The sequence below is a fragment of the Micropterus salmoides genome, unplaced genomic scaffold (assembly GCF_014851395.1).
Source record: "Micropterus salmoides isolate LMB-PRFRI ecotype aquatic unplaced genomic scaffold, ASM1485139v1 Ms_hic_scaffold_20, whole genome shotgun sequence".
Taxonomy (NCBI): domain Eukaryota; kingdom Metazoa; phylum Chordata; class Actinopteri; order Centrarchiformes; family Centrarchidae; genus Micropterus; species Micropterus salmoides.
Genome location: NW_024041151.1, coordinates 3,092,830 through 3,106,184, shown reverse-complemented (window position 1 = coordinate 3,106,184; position 13,355 = coordinate 3,092,830). Strand labels below are relative to the sequence as shown.

Below are 13,355 nucleotides of genomic sequence, written 5' to 3'. Positions count from 1 at the left end.
GACTGGATCCTTCAGGACGTCCTGACACAAAGCACAGCAGGACGGCTGCTCCTCCACAGGAACAGGACTCCTCTTCCTCTTTCTGTGAAGACATTTCTTTAGAACTAAAATGATTTGTTGCTTGTTGTTGAAAAATCTCCAGATGTGTCCGACACTGTGTAGAAGCTCAGATGGTCACAGAGAACAGTAAAAGTGTCGTTACTTTTCTGTTTTCAGTCAGTAATGAAGATGATTGTTCCTTTTATTTCAGCTCTCCTGCTTTCAGAAACACTAATTAACTGCTTTTCCTGTCTGACTGTCTTATTAAACATTTAGTGATCTGCCTGGAGTTTGTTATTAACACAAACTCAACACTTCCTGCAGCTCCTTCACAGTAAAAGCCTCCATTAAAGAGAGCTGATTGTGTCCTTCACTGTTTTACAGTCACTCTGGGCAGCTTAGCTTGAGTTAGTTTGTTTTGAACTGAGGTTAGAAGTGGTCTAAATAATTGTGGTAGACCAGCAGTCTCAGACACAGAGCATGTAACAGTGGTGTCACAGGTTCAAGTCCAGACAGTTTCCTTTATGTATTTAGGAAGTTTCAAGTTTGCATGAGTCCTCTTAGATCAGATTTCAGCTTCTCGATGTGACTGACAGCTGTCGCAGATACTAAGAGGAAGACGGCACCAATGATTTCTCTTTGTCTGTGGCATAAATCTTAGTTAGCGGTTATATTAAGAAGCTGTGACTAAAATGTGACGTGAGGGAGGAGCGTGTGATGGCTGTCTTGGCCATTTCCTCTTATGCATTTGGCTTTCTTTATTGTGATATGTTTGTTTTTTGGTGCAACTTCAATACATATAACAGGTATTTCCATTATGTAAGCAACTGATTGTTTTAATAAACATTCCTTGTCCTTTTGTGTGTCTTAAACTACACAGTAATGATGGCCAAATGTATTTACCATAAGGAATTCGTAAGCATACATTCATGGACCTGGATCATTGTCGGATTGATTCTGTATTTCAACACAAATACATTTAACCGTTATTGTAACACTCAGTAAAAAAATCCCCAAGTCAAAATGATTCACACTCACTGAATTGTGTTACACTCAAACTGAATGAGGGCAACTTCCATCCAAGTGCCAGATTATTTTATTACACTGCAGACACAGTAAAGGGACAGTCTTGGATGAATAACCGCTTGCTTGTTTGATGTTGGATGTTTTGGTACAAACAAGTTAGGATGTTTTAATGAGTCTAGACTTTGAGAACTGTGTGGTCTGTATTTGTTGCACTTGTATTTACAGCCGTTTTTCCAGGTCTTTTCAGGATGAAGTGTGGCCTAAACATATTTTGTAATGCTTTACATTTCTTCTGTTTCTTGGTTCTTTTGAACTAAAACACTTTCATGAAGGGCACATTCACTTTAGAGTTTAAAAGTAATGAAAATCTTGGGTAACAATATCTGGGAGAAGTAAAGGCTGTTTGTCTTTTTTCAGAATTTAATCCAAGATGAAAGGGAGAGACTTTCTTTGATAATGAAGCCTAATTTCACTCTACAACTGGGAAACTGCAAAACATTACCAGCAACACTGAATGAGTTCGTAGCAGTTCTCTTACTTTGTGTCTGAGGGTCCAGGTTCATTACTGAAGACTGGAGGAAGATGTTTGGACCGGTCACTCTTCATAGACAGACAGCTGGATGCTGCAGACTCTGCTCTGTCCTCCTCTTCCTCCACACAAACACTCATCTTCTGGACTTCAGTCAGTCTGAGAGGTGAAACAGTGACACTGACTGTGAGCTCAGAACACAAGAACCAGGAAACAAGTCTGATGCTACACGACACTATGATCTCCATCCACACCAGCGTTTTAGCTGCGTATCAGAATTGATCTCTGTCTGAAAACATAAAAGCGGTCTTCACGTGTGTCAGTGTAAAAAAGGAAGAATGTCTGCAGTTGCAAAAGATTCTGTAAAATAAGAGAATGGAGTACTTCTACAGATGAACGAAGAATAGCAAAAGAACCATGTAATGATCCTCAGTAACATGTCGTTTATCCATCTGGCCATAAGGTGCTGCTGTGATAATTAGTGGTGTTAACTCACACTGGGGAACTTTACTTAATCCAACGAAGGTTAAAATCAAGGGCAACTGGACTTGGTTGAAGATACTGGAAGACGTTTTGTCCCTCATCCAAACGACTTCTTCAGTTCTGACTGACTGGCAGGGAAACTCAGCTATTTAACCTCAGTGGGGTCGTTGGCCCGGGTCATCGATACTGCTGGTTCGTTAGTGTTCCTTGTTGCTGTGACGACAGTCGTTACAGTCGTTAAGACTACCTGTGGCCAAGACTGAACGACCATCGTTGGTATCTTCAGCTAAGACCAAGAGGTAATGCTTGTTGAGTTTCCTGGGAAGTGATGAAAGGACAGCATTGTAAGTGGGGGTAAGTGGTGGCGTAGACCCCCTCCCCTGTTCAATGACGGCTTCTCCACCCTGGTGTAGATGCTTCCTTGACACCTCTTTCAAACCATCCGTCTTCTCTGTCTAAAATGTGCACCTGGTGGTCCTCAAACGAGTGTCCTCTGTCCTTCAGATGTAAGTAGACTGCAGAGTCTTGACCTGAGGAGTTGGCCCTTCTGTGTTGAGCCATGCGTTTGTGTAGTGGTTGTTTAGTCTCCCCAATATACAGGTCTGTGCATTCCTCACTGCATTGGACCGCATACACTAGATTGCTTTTCTTGTGTTTGGGTGTGCGGTCTTTGGGGTGTACCAGCATCTGTCTTAGTGTGTTCTTGGGTTTAAAAAAACACAGGGATGTTGTGTTTGTTGAAAATCCTCCTGAGTTTCTCTGATACTCCAGACACGAATGGGCGCTTGTTGGTACTTTGTAAGTGGGGGATCTGGGGTCCTCTCCCAGAAATACTCGAGCATTAAAGACTTTATTTCCTACATTCTGCTATAAATTTCTGCTCTCAAACTCCACCGCTCGGTCACATTAAGACAACTTTACTTAATGTGATCACTGGAACATGAGGTTTGAATAAATGACTAAAACATACCAACAAGCGCCCAAGCCAGAGAGAAGGAACAGAACCACCTGAAGGGGGCACTTACAGCCTGTGGATACCCTAAATGGACCTTTGTGAAAACAGCCACAAGATCCAAGAAGAACAAAACTACAGGGGAGGAGGAAAAGAAGGTCAAACGCAACAACATTTTGTTGTTGAAATAAAAGAGCATCGGTTTCAATTCTAGAGGAGGCACTTTGTAAGTGGGGGATCTGGGGTCCTCTCCCAGAAATTCTCGAGCATTAAAGACTTTATTTCCTACATTCTGCTATAAATTTCTGCTCTCAAACTCCACCGCTCGGTCCCAAACTGGTGGGTCCACTTGATAACTGGTGTTGTATGCTGGACGTTAAGTTGCTTTCAGGGGAAGTCCGACAGCGGAATATCCCATTTCTAAATGTGTACCTGCAATAACAAAAAGGTTTACAGTCTATCCCTCAGAGAAATAAAATATTTTTTTACCCCCAATGGTAATACCAAGAAACAGAGCATCCATCTTCCAGAGTTTACACAGTAACCGCCATGTGGGTAAAATTTTATAGTCTGACTTCCCACTTCCGTGAATGCAGCAAGGAGCTGCGCCGCAAGAAGGTAACAGAAGCACTGAAGGGAAGCAGTGTTGTGACAGAAGCCGCCCGATTCCATCAGCACTTAACTCCACACCGGCTCTCCCTGTGACAGAGGACTCCTTCACTAACACAACTTCCAACTTTATCATTTTGTTGACAGTGTTGCAGGCTCACAACACTCGACTCCATTGCCCCTCTTAATTACCCTAATAATTAGACGAAGAAAGCTAGCACCTTGGTATAACTTGCAAACCCATAAATGAAAGCTTATATCTTCAAAAAAATGCTGTTCTACCAGTCAAGAAGAATTAAGATTAAGGACCCTCCATGTAGCAAGAGTGGCTTACTATTCATCATTAGTAGAGGAGAACAAGGCCAAACCCAAGTTCCTCTTCAGCACAGTAGCCAGGCTAACAGAGAGTCGCACCTCCATTGAGCCTTGTATTCCTGCTAGCATAAGCAGTAATGACTTTATGAGCTTCTTTAGAGAGAAAACTCTAATCATCAGAGACAAAATTCAACAGCTTCTGCCAACTAGCATTGATTTATCTTCTCATTCAACACCTTTAGAAAAATCTACAAGACCTGATATGTACCTAGAGTGTTTTGCTCCCATTGATCTTCAGCAATTACTCATCTAAAGCTTCAATCGGACATTCAAGCCTGGATGACCTGTAGCTGTATTTTGCTGAACTCAGACAAAACTGAAGTTATTTTACCCACACACCTTCAAAATGTATTGTCGACATTGTCATTTTACATTGTACAGGCCTATTCAATTTAACCCCTTGATGCCTGAATTTATTTACGATAAAAAATAAATTAGGTATGAGGCAAATTAGCGACAACAGGCATGAACGAGAACCAGTGCTTGCAAAAGGTTCCCAGGTATTTATTGAATATGCGGCATTGGGGGAATAATAAATGCTAACTCAGCTGCAGTCTGAAAGGAAGAGGTTTGATCCAAATTTGCGACAATCGGCGTTAAGGGTTTAAGTAAAATTTAGAAACAGTGGTGACCTGTCAATCAGGCTAGAGTGACTCATATCCATGACACTGTGTACATTTGACCAGCGCCACTGAAAAAGCTTAGTAGGAGTCGGCTGTTCATTTTCTCTGGTCAATACATTTTATTTGAAGCCTGTTTTTCTCTAACAAAAAATTATGATCCCGGTGAATTACATATGAGCTTAGCTCCACTGTCTTGTCAACTATGGTCACATTCGGTGCCGCTGGTTGCAAAAAATCATCCACTTCTTTTGTAGAGACTATTGAACACACCGAAGTAGGAAGAACGTCTTCACAACTCGAGGACATGGGACCCTCCGAGGAGCATGTGAATGCAGCATCACTCTTTCTGTCCACTTACTAGAAATCAAGTGATTTGCTGTGTGTGTTTCTCTCTTGGCCTGAATTTAGACAGAGATGTTGGGCAAATCAGGCAATTGCCTAGGGCCACGAACTGAAAGGGGGTCCTGAGAAGGGCTGATAATGTAGGCCTAACTAATCCACAGCAATGACAACTGTATGAGCACCCCTTTAAAGGTGCGGTAGAATGGAAAACGTCGTTCCCTTGGCATAGTTGAATAAAAGACTTAAGTGCATGTAACAGACATAACGTCAGCCTCAAACTACATTGTTTCCTCCTTAATATTTTTAACGTCTTTGCAGTCTGTGTCACTAAACATGTGTCACGAAGAAAAACAATAAAGTCTTTTAAAACGAATAAATGGAAAAAGAAAATTGATTTTTAACACGGGATTTGAACTCAGACCAATGTGGGAAAATAAATCAAAGTCAGGAGACTAATCCAGCAGCCTAAGCTGTCATTGCTTTTCTGACCTCTGTCGGCGTAGCATAAAACAACTTATAGAGCAAACAGCCAGCCGTAGCTCTTTACAACAGGAGACAGCAGATCAACTTGTGACCAATGTCTGTGTTACTCAAGACCATGTCGGTATTTTACTGGTTCCCTTCAAAACCAAGCCGCATTTTAAACTCCCAACTGCTGAATAAGAAAAATAAAGTTAGCTTCACGCACGAACAGCAGATTAATGCTTTAATTTTCCTGTGTTGGCTACAATCAGAGTCAGTGTACAAAACGGAAACATCAGCAAGATGTTGCCATTTAGGTAAAATATTTTTAATGAAAACATTGGTTGTTGTGAACTGTGTTACATTTGTTCTCTCTAATTATCTCAATTAAAAAAAAAATTGTTAGGTTACCACATACAACCCTTTCTTCTTTCCTCTCAAGATGCTTTGCTTAAATTTCTAAGCCCAGTGAGCCCACCTCCAAAACATGTCTCCACAGATGAAGGTAGGAAGCATATGCTGTTTTATAGTGACCTCATGTAAAAAACAGCATACACAGCCTATTTATACTGTTTACTACTTTACTTTATACTCTATACTTAATAAATGAGGTTGTTTGTATGTTTGTCTATAGGCACTTTACTGTATATGTTTATTGCATGCATTCTAAATGTGTATTCCTTTTTTTAAAATATAATTTTGTTTGTTGGTGGGGATTTGCATTTTAAATGTTAATAATATAACGTAGGCCTATGTATGCACTATCTAAAACTAATCTTGTTAATAACAAAATAACATTTAGGAACTGGAATGATGTGTCTATGATGTGATTCCTGAAGGGTTAGGGGGAGGCGGGCAGTTGGGTTCGATGTCTCAAAATAAACTATTGTTTTATTTCAAAAATACTAAAAAATCTATTTTAATGTATTTCTAATCACTCTGAGGTTTAGACTGACAGAACAAGCACAATGAAGGTGTCACTTTGGTCTCTGGGTAACTGTGACAACATTTCTCAATATTTTCAGGATTTTTAAAATTGATTAATGGAGAAAATAATCAGCGGATTAATTCATAATGAAAATAATTAATTGCAGTCAGATACAAAACAATAGTAAAATCCTGCTTTACATTACTGCATGAGAAATAATAATCTAATGATATAGTATATTTTTCTTCTATCTATCAATTCTGTGTGACATGTGTTCCAATAAAGCTGTGTCGGCATATTGTATTTGTATATAGTTTAAATGCATTAGTTATTTCATCTCATTCATTTCAGTTGACCTGCAGGAATCCATTATAAATCAATTTGTGTTTATTCTGCCACCTTGTGGACAAAAGGATGTAATTCACATTTTTCAGTCCTTTCCAAAAGATGTCTCCTGTTATTTACATTTAAAATCAATATAACACCAATATAAATGATGTTTTATTGATTTGTTATTTAAATCAGTAGAACATCATCACTGGTTGTTTCCCTTCTTATTTCCATTGCAGCTGTAGTGACAGTCCAGACTGTCTTTAATGTTTTCATTCGTCAGTTCTGGTTGTGTGAACTATGTAAGTCAATATGTCTGAATAATAAATACTATGTAGACAGTAGCCTGAATCAGTAATCAATGTAGGAAAAACCAAACTATAAAAAGCGAAAGTGAGTTCATTAAACCATAAATAATATACCTAATGTATTAATATTTTTCTTCAGCCTTACAGTGTTCATGTTTATTTGGGATCATGAATAACATTTAGCCTACCACTGCTTTTAACAAGACAAAAGTTAAAATGGTTTGCCATATTACAAGAGTCACAGTACAAAATACTTCAACAAAAACACCCAAACTAAAACTCGGTCAGCAGTAGCCTATTGTGTTTCTGCTTTGCATGATGTGCATGACTGATATGAGGAAGCTAAATGTGAGTTTCTGCGTCATCGTCTTCAAAGTCCTGCATTTTCACCTGTCCAACTAAAACTCTCCCCAAGTTTTAAAACCAAAACGGGGTCAGCAGCGTTTTCAAACTTCTTTGTTTAATTCACCGTTTTAGTAGCAAAAGTGCTGCGTTTAAAACAAAAACGTAGAACAGGATGTAGCGCACACACAAAGTGTTGAATTCTTCAGTAAAATAATAAAAATGTTGAATCAACACTCCTGGCGACCTGTCCAGGGTGGACCCCGCCTTTCGCCCGATGTCAGCTGGGATCCAGACCCCCGCGACCCTGTACGCAGGATAAGCGGTTGACGATGGATGGATGGAAATAACACTCACCCTGTCTCAGTTTTCCTCCTGCTGCTCTGTCGACTCAAAATGGATCCTTTTTTTTCTTCCTTTTATTTGACTAGACGCATCTGACGCAGGTCTGTTGCTATAATGGAGTCTAAACTGACTGAACTCTTTCAGTTCCTTCCCTGTTTTCATGTAGCCTACCTGGATTACGTAGTCGGTTTGCTCCTCCCCTCTCCGTTTAGCATCCGATTCGTAGCCTTATTCGACTCCCTTATTATTTTACATATGCTCGTGCCCACAGACGGCCGCGGGAAACGATGATGCGATATTTGGCAGCTCCATCGAGGGTTGAAGGTGCTGCCACAGCTTGGACTGCAAATGCAGTCAGGGCTCTGAGAAAATCGCCTTCTTAATTTACATTTCTTCATTTAGCTTATCCAAAGCGACTTACAGTTGCTACAGGCCTACATGTCAGAGGTCACTCGCCCGGGTCTCTCACACCAAAGGCATAGTCTTATCCGCATATCGCCACCCCCATAGTATAAATACCTCTAATTAAGAGGTAAGGGAGTCACTTGTGAGCTTGTAGTCCTGAACTGCTTCCATAAATCAGGTCAGATTTATCACGGGACTCGTTATCAAACATTTCCTTTTAATCAGCTGAGTTCTGGTGAAGGAGAGAGAGTTTATTTATTTTTGTAGTTCATTTAGACAGAATCTTATTTTATACATTTTGATGACTCTTTGCTCGTCCCTGTGGAAAAGAACAGATTTCAGATGTTCATTTAGTTGAAAGCACTTTAGTTGTAACTTAAACAAAACCGATTATTTACACTGTATAAACTTCATGTCAAATGGAACAACGCTGAAGTTGTTCGCAGCTTCTGATTCGGCAGCTAAAGGGAAAGTTAAGGGAAACTTAAGGGAAAGTTAAGGGAAAGTTAAGGGAAATTTAAGTAGCTGAGCGACCGATTCCTCTTTACTGCTGAATATATTTTCATGATTATACTTGTGCTTCATAGCCTACTTTTACTTAAGTAACATTTTCAATGCAGTACTTTTACTTGGAACAGTATTTCTACAGTTAGGTATAAGTACTTTTACTTAAGTATTTATCTATCTATTCTGTGTGATATATGTTCCAATAAAGCTGTGTGGGACAAATATGTAAAACTCTTTCATAAAATATTGTTTTAAGTTTACATGAATCATATAGTTATTTCATCTGATTAATTTCAGTTCTCCTGCAGAACTCAATCATAAATCAATCCGTGTTTATTCTGCCACCTTGTGGACAAAAGGATTAATTTCATATTACACCAATATTAATTATGTTTTATTGATTTGTTTTTTTATGTCAGTAGAACATTATCACTGGTCATTTTACCAAAATAAACATATGTGGTTGGAAATTATGTTCAGAAGAAGCTGTTAATGGTGAATTATTGTGAGCAAACAGCAACAGGCTCAAAGAGTTTCACCATCTTTAGCTGCTTCACTCAGTAAAGTGGCATTGAACCTGATTAATACTATCTAATCCAGAACTGATTGGACCAGGTTTGGCCCCACTTACCCAGAGCCATTGAGAGTCCCAGTGTCAGGACATGTAGATGTGTTGTTCTCCACTGGTCATACTGGTAAACGTTACTGGTTCTTCCCTTTGTGTTGCTCAGCAGTTACCTTGTTTAGCTGCTACTCAAACATCAGAATTGATTATCAACAATATTAATATTAATAATGATGTCAGCGCTTCCTGAAGCTGCACTGCTCCACTCTCTGTTGTTATGTGCTGTATGTACTGATGCAGTACATTTACTCAAGTACTGCACTCAAGTACAGTGTTGACATACTTGTACTTTACGTGAGTATCTGCTACACTTCAGAGGGAAATGTAGTGCAGTAGAAGTATAAGTACATGTAAGTCTTCACTGCATCACATTTATTTGACACTTAGAGTTACTGTGACATAAAAACACATGATGTGCTTTTACAATATGATGCAGTACTTTACTACTAATCTACTTCATAGTACACAAAGTATCTGAAACTGGCTCCACGTTGACAAACGACAGAATTAAAACACTCTTACATGTATTTGTTAGTGACACAAACAGAGTAATATAATATTCTATAATAATATAACTGTGTGAAAGAAGGCGTTCTGCATAATGAGTACTTTTACTTCTGACCAGAAAGAAAAGTTTGAAACCACAATTAACCATCTGGTTTCTTCAACTTTCACTCAGGAGCAAAAATCAGCCTTTAAACTTGAAGAAATAATGATTTGACATTTATCCTGATAATTATCAATATCGACTGATATGACATTTTTGAGAGAACATTTTTGGCCGTATCGTCCAGCCCTACTTTAAATACATTTTGCTGAGAATACTTGGGTACTTTCACTTTGAATGCAGGACTTTTACTTGTTATGGAGTATTTTTAAAGCAGGGTATTTTTGATCATCATCATTTTTGTACTTTTCCTTCTGATCTGAGTACTTCTTCCACCTCTGCTGTTCCTCCAGCTCAGAGTCTGTCTGAATGCTGCAGTAATATTCAGCTTTCATGATCACAGATAAAGTCGTCAGATTGAAGTGAAACCTTTGAAACTGTCTGCAGAGTTCTGGCCGCTCCCTTTACCTCCATGATCCTGGGAGATCTGGGAGCTGAGCTGATCACAGTGGAGAGAGCAGGTGAGTCGGCGTCTGTGGCGTCACTGTGCTCCACTTTCTTCATAGTGCACCTCTGCCTGAGTGTGAGGAAAGGATTGTGGTGAACAGGTGATGACAGCAGAGCCTTGGCTCCTCCGTTTGTCGCCACAGAGAGCGTCGGTTTCCTCAGCGTCCACCCAAACAAGAAGGGAAGTGTGTGTGTCAGAAGGTGCAGTGGACACACACACACAGTCACAGCAGACTTGTTGCGTCACACAGGGTGAAACATCAGGACGTTTCATTTAGAGAAGCAGACTGCTGGATTTTAGATGTTGGAGCTCAATAAATCCAGTTTCCCTCCTTCCTTCCAAGCAGCTGCTGCTTTCACTTTCTTTCTCTCAGAGTTTGACCTGCAGAGAGATTTCAGTCTGTGTCAGACTCTACGATATGAACGCATCTGGGATGGAAAGAGAAAAACATCATCTGCAAGCAGAGACGTCAGCTCATGTTCTCAATCTGCAACGCTGCCAAACAAGAAACTGCTTCATCCACAAAAGTCCACGTTTGTTCTTGTTTGTCTTCCTGCGTGTTAATAACGAGCCTCTGGTGATGGAGCGTCTGATTTCAGAGGATTTCTGTGGACCTGAAACATCCCAGAGGAGCCAACATCATCCAGGAGGTAGGACTCACTCCCAGCAGCAACCTGTCCGATGGTTTCATGTAGCGCTGGGTGGCGTTTGACATTTTCACTGCTAATGCAGGTCCAACACCTGAGCGGCAGCACTGATACCAAATGATCCTTTTTCAGACTTTACTTTGAGAAATGTTTTTCTAGAAAAGCCTTTTTTTGATTGAACAAAAGAAGTCAACTTTGTGGAAACAGAAGCAGACGTACAAAAAGGGAAATCAGATCCAGTGTGAAACTGGTCTGAAACTGGACACATACGTTTAAATCAGGAAGGATCTGATCTCAGGATCAATTGGCAGGATTCTGGATCTGAGCAAACATTTGATGTGAACTTTCAGGACTGTTTCTCAGAGTTATGGACACGTTTTAGTCTGAGTTACCATCACGGAGCTACATGGAACAGATGTCACGTGACTTTTTTAAGGAAAGGATCTCTGATTTCAGTGTTTCTCCGTTCACATGCAGCATGACTGAAGAAATTCCAAAGTACACTTCATGCTTTCTGGGTACTCAGCCTGGAGGACATACTGCAAGTACATGAGTGTATCTGGGCAGCACTCAGTCTGCAAATCAACCCGTTCCTCTGAAAACAAAAGTCTAGTCACAGTGAAAGACGGCTTTTCTTTTGCTTAGTTCTCAAAAAAAGTTGCTGTTTAAAGATTTCTGACACTTGAGTCCAGAAGACAAACCATGGTGAACATGATGCTGTCAGGACTGGATGAAGGGGAACCAGACCATACAAAGGAAAAGGGAGTTTAGAAAATAAGAAACATGAGAAAGAAAGATTATTTTAAGGAAGCCCAGATTTCCATGAGACTGATTCATGCCGAGTGTTCTGGTGTCTAAACAAGATGAATCTTCAACATTTCTTTAAATCTGGAGTTTTCTCTAAACCCAGCTCAGTGTCAGCTGCTGCTCCATCATTTCCTCTCATCTTGGATTGAACTCAAAATGGAAGTCGAGCTGCTTTTAGTTTTCAGAAATGGATTTTCGATGCGAGTTAAGCAAAGTGAGACTTAATCTGGTTGAGTTTTATTAAAAGTCAGAGAATAAAAAACAGTGAGGAACTTTACACTTTAAATTCAGATGTAACTGCATGTAGAGATCACAACTCTATTTAAGGCTCATTTATTCATCATTTCAACGTTATTGTTCCAAAGAGAAAAAAGTCTGGAGGAACACTGAACACAAAACACATCAAATATAAAAAAATATGTAAAACACTAAAACCCACCAAACAAAGCTCACACAAAACAATATTCATTAAGTGACTACTTAAATAATATGTATTTACACAATTTCTAACATTTTGAAGGCTTTTCCTTTAAAAACAGAACATCATCATCAGAAAGCAACACGTAACAGTTTTTTATTTACAAAAGAACAGCCATAAAAAGGAAATTTGAGCATTGTGTCAGGGATTGCTGGATGGGTTTGACACCAATGTGTCCCTGAGCAAAACACTTGGTGTGCGACCTCTGACATATTTAACATATTTACCTAAAGATTTGGGTCTAAATGACCCAAAAGATAATTGGAGAGTTAACCAAATTATAATTACACTTCATTTTAGCAAAATGAACAGTCAGAAGGAAAGCGTTCACATCAGCAGTTCAGTTTCTCTGCAGACAAGTTTTCATCATCTCAAGTAATTTTATCTATATACAATCATAAATCACTATTTGTCTCAAGGAGCTTTACAATCTGTACAGCATACGACACACTCTGTCCTTATATCCTCAAACCCCCAAACAGGAAGAGACACAGAGGAGGGATTTCTCTCCCAGGACAGGACAGACAGGAAGTAGATGTCTGCAGAGACTGTGTAGAAGGACAGAGCAGCAGCAGAGCAGTCCAGATCCACTGATGATACTCTGTCACATCCAGAGGAACACACAGGGATGATGGTGGACTTGACTTTGTATCTGACAGTGGAGCTGATCTCAGAGCAGTTCAGACTGCAGCACTGTTGGGATTCCTCTGTCAGTCACTGCTGGATGAAGCTCTCCTCTCCACTCTACCTCCCAGTAACATGGCCCAGTCAGAGCCTCTCCACACACAAGCTGATGCTGCTGCTTCAACCTCTCTGGATCATCAGGACACAGCTGATCCTCTCTCAACACCACCTTTCTGATCACTCACTCTCACTTCTTCCATCTGATGAGAGAAGACAGACAGCAGAAGTCATAAATCAGAGTTTACAGAGACTCCCTTCATCAGCTGTCAGTCAGTGATGCAGCACATCCAGTATAAAGACCAGCAGGGACTTCAGTCCTGTTCAGACCAGAAGTGGAGCGGCTGTGTAGCGTAGCCAGCTTCCTTTCAGCTCTCATGTTAACGTATTGGAGTGA

At 40.0% G+C, this 13,355-nt stretch overlaps 1 protein-coding gene and 1 long non-coding RNA gene across 2 annotated transcripts in view; both read right to left on the bottom strand.

The window, feature by feature from the left end:
• Window positions 1-18: 18 nt before the first annotated feature.
• Window positions 19-7,850, bottom strand: LOC119914416. The gene is made up of 3 exons (XR_005446772.1): window positions 7,706-7,850; window positions 1,604-1,753; window positions 19-82 (listed from the first exon to the last, which is right to left on the bottom strand). It is a non-coding gene; the product is annotated as an uncharacterized LOC119914416 (long non-coding RNA).
• Window positions 7,851-12,019: 4,169 nt separating this feature from the next.
• LOC119914966 (NACHT, LRR and PYD domains-containing protein 12-like) overlaps window positions 12,020-13,355 on the bottom strand; it is a 54,870-nt gene continuing 53,534 nt past the window's right edge. The window contains exon 13 of the mRNA XM_038734511.1: window positions 12,020-13,161. Within this exon, the coding sequence (XP_038590439.1) occupies window positions 13,099-13,161 (63 nt within the window). The 3' untranslated portion in view covers window positions 12,020-13,098. The remainder of the gene's footprint in view (window positions 13,162-13,355) is intronic.